This window comes from Acartia tonsa, chromosome 4 (assembly GCF_053477335.1).
Source record: "Acartia tonsa isolate MP-2025a chromosome 4, ASM5347733v1, whole genome shotgun sequence".
Lineage (NCBI taxonomy): Eukaryota > Metazoa > Arthropoda > Copepoda > Calanoida > Acartiidae > Acartia > Acartia tonsa.
The window spans coordinates 51,734,792-51,741,318 of NC_137263.1; the positions used below are offsets into that span (position 1 = coordinate 51,734,792).

A 6,527-nucleotide genomic window follows, 5' to 3' on the forward strand; every position below is an offset into this window, starting at 1 on the left:
CACGGCGCTGCAGGACGGGACATTCCCTGCCGCCGATAGACTGAAACAAGCCAAGGATTCGAACCAGCGGCGCTAGCAGGACGGGACATTCCCTGCCGCCAACAGTCGGATTCGGATATACGGCGCTGCAGGACGGGACATTCCCTGCCGCCGATAGGCTGAAACACGCCAAATAGCTGCGAGCTGCGAGCCAACATACGAGTGTAGTGTACCAAAGCAGAGAAAACTACGTCAACTCCAAGTATCCTGAGAGGCTACAGCGCAGCCACCCATCTAGAAAAGCATATATTATATCACATTGTAGGGATTACCACCCTAGTGTGATGGTTAAACAATAGATTTATGAGCAAGGATTGGCAAACAATTTGTTGTGTATTGTGATAAAACTAAAAATAGAACAGGCTTGGATTTGTTGTGTATTGTGATAACAACTAAAAATAGAACAGGCTTGGTAAGCAAATCTGTTATGTATTGTGATAAGGCCAAAAATAGAATCTAGATGTAATATAACAATGCCTTGATAAACAATCTAACCACCCAAGCCTCCAGCACAACAAAATACACCCCTTATTCCAGAGGAAAGGGAGGGGCCCACTCTCCATTGAAGAAAATACAATCAAGGTGACATAACAATAAAGCCTAGGATTAAGGAGAAAGGGCACCATTACCTCATCACACAGTTACCTCAAACCCACAGCACTCCCCCCTTCCTCACAGGGGGAACGGACGGATTTACCCCGTCCCCTCACGCGCTTCCCCCCTCCTACCCACACTTGACTAAGTCCGCCCACAGTGTGGAGCTAGCGATCGGGAGAACAGAGCGCCATTTACGGGTCGCGCAACAGAGTTCGGGACATATCACAAAATTCAACGGACAAAGCGGACCAATGAGAGAGCGAGTTGAGGGATAAGTGCGCGTTTTACCTGTGTGCGCGGATTTGACGGTGCGTAAGCGCGCTGCAAGGAAAGGACATTTCACGCACACACACACACACACACACAGGAGAGGGGCCACTCTATAGCATACAACAGAGATATTTTTTTAGAAGAAAAACTTGCAAGCTCCTCCCTCCCTATCTACAGTGTGATAAGGAAAACTAAATCAGTTCCTCAGACCAGCTCAGACCCTCAACATCTTCCTAGCCCTGCCAACCCTACTTCAAAGCTGAGTGGCTAGTGAAAAAAAATATAGGTATATATAAATACCCAAGTGATAAATAGTGTTGTTTTTTTGTATCATGGGTGCAAGTAAGTGAATACTAACCTCACCCTACAACACTGGAGACTGATATGGTAACTGAACGAAAGTACGCCCACCCTGTGGACATAGCCTGACTTGATGCCCCACACTGGGCAGTGGTGGTGTGTACCTTGACCATAGACCCTCAAAGTTGTGAACTATATACAGAGGAAGCGTGATTTTTTTTGGAGCAAGGAGGAAAGCTAGCTAGCTCTGGGGATATTCCTATACACGTATATATATATATGGGAGTGTAGCCATATATATATAGATAGCCTACATATCCATATATCTACTAGCGGATACGCTCCTAGAGACATCTATGGATACCTAACATATTCCCTTTTATCTCTAAGCTAAGATCCGCTGGTTATCACAGAAATCAAGAGCTATACTGGAAAGGAGAACAACTCAGGCTCAACAGTTAAACAAGACGCTGGCACCAACAGACCAACCCCCTGCTACTTATCATGGGGACGCTCCAGCCACAGAAACTCTTGAGCCAGGAGGACAGAGCCTACGGCTACGTGGACTACCACCCTAATTACACAGCTATAGTATCTATAATAGGGGTGAGCCGGCTCGAACCCCCTTGCGGCGCGGCTACTCTACTCTGCTCCTATATCTACAAGATAAGAAATTGTCAGCCCCTAGCCCGACGTGCAGCAATAGAAGACATTCTTGATTGGGCATTAACTGTGTGCCTAGGCATGCTGCTGGCACTGTGGTGGACAGAAGCTTCTTCATACAAGGTGCTGCTTCTGTTACTACTTTGGCCTACTGTGTTGAGTACAGTGAACATAAAACACATGCCAGGTCACAGACCCCTGGTCCCTGAGATGCCCTTGTCTGGAAGGGTGACTGAATGTCCGCTGCACAGCTCCTGTACAGATGGTGCTCAACGCACGAGAAATGGAGATACTGGACTGGGGATTGTTGAACCTGTATGTGTCCTCCTGGGGGTGTTGAACGATGCGACTGAGCCTAATGAGAAGGTGACAAGCTCCAGAGACTTAGTGGCCAGCCCCAAGATGGACACTACCACCAGAACTGAGACTCCAAAGGGGCCCAGCCCTAGGGCCAGTACCACCTGTTTCTGGGGTGGAAAGGTCCTCCCTGGCGCTGGCCTCACCAATCTGGAGGATGGGGAGCTGTCCCAGGGGAATAGGCTCTCCACCCAGATGTCCAACGCGTACCTGGGGGTGGGGGAGCCGCCACCCAAGCCTCCCTGGGAGCCCCCAGGCATGGAACGACTGGGGACCGGCCTAAGGATGGGGAATGGTGACCTGCTGCAGTGGAAGGCTTTACCCAGCACGGAGGGAGCAGGGTTGACCAGCAGCAGTGAGGCTGTGCCCCCACACTCCAAGACCAGATGCCTCTACTCTGTTGAACCACTGCACATGACCCAGTCAAGTCCCCCCATGCTGCTGAAGATGGAGGCCCACCAGGATGCAGAGCTCCAACTAGGGAAGTCAATAAGAAGGCCACCCCCTGCCAAAACCAGAACCACCGCAGGGGCTCCCCACCAGCAGCTGACGGAGCCTGGCAGGGACACAATACCAGCTGGCAACCCTGGCCCAACTCAGGTGGCTACCAACAGCCTGCTGGCAGTCCAGAACACAGCTCAGGCTACCATCAGTATGGCATCTTCTGGGCCTTGCTGGTTCAACTGTGGGTACCTGTCCACACACTGGCCACAGATACCCCCCAGAGATCATAGCCCCCCTTCCGACTGGCACCATCAACGGCCTTTGCTACCAACTACCTGGCGTAACCAGAGGCAGGATCCCTCATTTGGAGAAGCACCTGCAGAAGCTAAGGCCGAGGCTGGCCTCGCCACCCAGGAGAAGAGAGCCGCTGTTGGATGGAAGGGACCTGTGTGTATGGGGAGGAGGCTGAATGTAACCAAGGAGCCACCACAAGCAGCCCAGCACTGCCTGACCCCTCGTAGGGGAGACCCTGTTTGTCAGCTGGTGCCCCAACTGGAGGAGGAGAGACCTGGCAGGTTGATACACCCTGGGGAAGCCGGACTGATGGGACCCAGCTGGACGAAGGAGCGCTGCCGCTTCAACAGCCACACAGCCGCCAAGTGTAGAACCGGTTGGGACCAGGCAATGAAGAAACACCAGGCAGCCCAACAACCTGCATACAACCAGTCTGACACCCAGGTCTACCTGGAGGGAGATGCCCAGCCGTCACCCCAACCAGCTGCCACCGCTGGGGCCGCGGCTACCCAGGAGTCTGTGTCTCAGATTGGGACCATAGTGGCCAGGATCAACGTGCTGGGAGGAGCGGCTGAACCCAACCGGGTTGGCCTGGACCTCAGCCTCAACCACATGGGACCGGTGTTCGTGCAGCCAACCAACATTGCGGAGCCAGAAGTCCTGCGGCCTCTGCCGGTCGGCCTCAACATGATGGTACCCGTCAGACTGCGTCCCCCGAAGGAGGAGGTAACCCCTGTCACCCCCAGCGAGAGCCGAGGGGCGCTACCCAGCGCCACCGGGACGGTGTACGGGGAGGCCCTGGCGGCCGCCGAGCGGGAGAGGCAAGAGGCGCTAGCCAGCGAGTCTGAGTCGATGTATGGGACGCCAACCGGCGTCGCCACCTGGAAGGAACGAGAGGTGCTCCCCTGCACCACCAAGCTGATGTCTGGGGCGACAACCGTCGCCGACACCTGTGAAGACTGGGGGGTGCTATCCAGCGCCCCACGCTGGTGCCTGGGGCGACAACCGTCGCCGCCACCGAGAGACCTGGACCCCTGTGAAGACTGGGGGGTGCTATCCAGCGCCCCCACGCTGGTGCCTGGGGCGACAACCGTCGCCGCCACCGAGATACCTGGACCCCGGAACGAGCCCGCAGCCCCAGAGGAAGGGGTGACACCCGTCACCCCCAGTCAGCCAGAGCCCCCAGCCAGCAGGGAGAGTCCAGCTGTCCCTCACCCTCAACTGCGTCCAGCTGTCTACCTCCCTCAACCAAGCCAGGGTAATGGTATTGCACTGGTGTACCAGGAAGTTTGTGCTGGGTCAAACTTGCCTGCGCCCCCTGCATCTGCCCCAGGAACCAGGAAATCAGCCATTACCAGCCAAACTGAAGAAGCTTTGACCGCTGCCTGGGGAGTAACTCAACTAGATGCGCCAAGTGCCGAGCCTAACCATAGAAGTAGAGGATCCCCAACAATTATGTCTACCCAAGATGGAGACGACGTGCCTGGACACCTTCAGGCTAGGGGAGGAAATCCGGAGCCTTGTGCCTCCAGTCCACCAGCAGCAGGGGCCGTGGATGGGCCTGTCCCCCAGCCAACTAGAGCGGAGCCACCCTTGCAGATCCAAGACAGCCTCCGGCACAGGGGATGGACTGTTACCTCCCCCTACCCTGCAGGTCTGACTGCCATGCACCACCCTGCCAATGTCCAGGATGAGCCTGAGGGAGGCAACGTTCCTACAGTATGGCAACCACCACCTGCCCGCGTTGACAGAGACCCTGGAAGCCGAATGAACCTGACCAGCCCCGAGGGCGAAGAAGCTGCGCCTGCATCCAGTAGCCAGCCTGCCAGCAGCAAGGTGACCAACACGATGGAGGCCACCAGCCCAGTAGAGGAACCTGAAGAGGTGTATACCAGGCGGCTGTTGGTCCAAGCCCCCTCATGTGCTGTGCCACCCCTGGAGGTTGCCAGGGTGTCCTCAGAGGTACACATCAAACGGCCAGAACATCCAACAGGACCAGCTACTCCAGCAGATATAGCAGATTCCGTTCGACCTGGGGAGGGCTGGAGTCTATCACCGTTCAGCAGCTGGTATCCTGGCGGACCCATTCCACAAGGACAACAAACTGAAGGCCGCAACCACTGTCGGAAGTCTGGCGGTGCAGACAACCCCTCCCAGCCTTCCGAGGGGAGAGTTGTGGTATGCGGCAACTCTGGGCCATGCAGAAACCAAGACATTATAGTGATGCTACGCACCCAGCTAAATCCTGTTATTCTACAATTGTAAAGCCACCTGAAAATATGTCAGATAACGGTATTGATTTCATCCCTCAGTTGTCCTGCAAATGGAGGGAGGGGTGTTACCCCTCCCTCTCCCTTCTTCAGCACCGGAACCTTCCCCTTCAACCACCAAGTTATCAGCACCACCTCAACCCTGAGGATAAAGGATCTAAGCCTTCCCTCACCTGATAGAATCACCCCCACACAGACTGTTGTTGTCACAGTAATCATCAAACCTTCCCTTTTTAGTACCCAGACCTACCACTCAACCCCTCTATGCTTATCTACCTATTGTGCTGTTCCATGGGCTATCCTGCCTCCACCGGACAGGGATAGCCATCTACCTAACCATTGCAACTATCTATGTTTTACTTGTATGATTTACCTTTAACTATCTTTATTCCTAATCCATATGTATTTATATTATGTTGTACAACTTTAGTAACTCTTAGACCTTCAATAAAGGAACAACTGAATAGATGCTGTTTGTTATTTAGTGATTGTTAGAGAAGCGTAGCTTCTCTATAGTAAGGTGTCCACGTCTGTCACACTGCCGTAGTCTTTTCGAACTCTGGTGTCTGCCATTTATCCTAGGCGGATACCACACAATCAATGTACTTTTACTATCTAAAGCATTCAATAATATTTTGTCGAGGTTTTTATTAGGGTTGGCAATCCGGATCCGGAATCCGTTTTTTAATAGCGGATTCCGGATTCTTATTTGGTAGGCTAAAATTAGCGTCTTGAGTTAATTTTTTCAGCTCCTCCTCTTTGAAGGCAAAGATTTTCATCATTATATATAATATCTTTCAAAATCTGGTTCGATTCTCGGAAGTGAAATATAGAGAACACCAAGAACATTGATTTTTATGACAAAAGTAGCACTTAATTTTTTTTTTTAAATTTAAAATCCTTTAAAATTATTGCTACAGGGTCATTCAAGAGAAATGATTTTTAAAAAAACTTAATTATGCATAGAAAATAGAACAATTATGTAAAATCCTTTATATATTTGGAAAACCTATTATGAGACATTTATGTTTCAAATAGTTGAAAATGATTATTTCAACAAATTATGTCCTAAAAACCGGTTTTTCCAAAGGCCTTTTTTTCGAAGATTTATTGATTTAAAGGTTGTAAAAAAATGTGCACCTTTTTAAAATTCAAATTGCGCGGCTTGTGTTAATAGTAGAAAAATGTTATGCATATCGTTAGGATCGTCATAAGCTCTATTTTTTTACTACATGAAAACCTTTCCAGTGCTACGCATGGTATAGGAGGTAAAATGTTCCAATTTCTTAAAAC

General features: G+C 51.4%; 1 protein-coding gene across 1 annotated transcript; it reads left to right on the forward strand.

The window, feature by feature from the left end:
• Positions 1-988: 988 nt before the first annotated feature.
• LOC145317677 (uncharacterized) lies at positions 989-5,822 on the forward strand. The gene is made up of 2 exons (XM_080158841.1): positions 989-3,621; positions 3,760-5,822. Exons 1-2 carry the CDS (start codon positions 1,711-1,713, stop codon positions 5,227-5,229), a joined length of 3,381 nt encoding a protein of 1,126 aa, XP_080014967.1. The 5' UTR covers positions 989-1,710; the 3' UTR covers positions 5,230-5,822.
• Positions 5,823-6,527: the final 705 nt, after the last annotated feature.

Coding starts and splice junctions, on each gene's coding strand:
- LOC145317677 (XM_080158841.1), top strand. CDS start 1,711: ATGGGGACGCTCCAGCCACAGAAACTCTTGAGCCAGGAGGACAGAGCC. Junction 3,622..3,759: donor CCAACATTGCGGAGCCAGAA/GTCCTGCGGCCT, acceptor GTGTACGGGGAG/GCCCTGGCGGCCGCCGAGCG.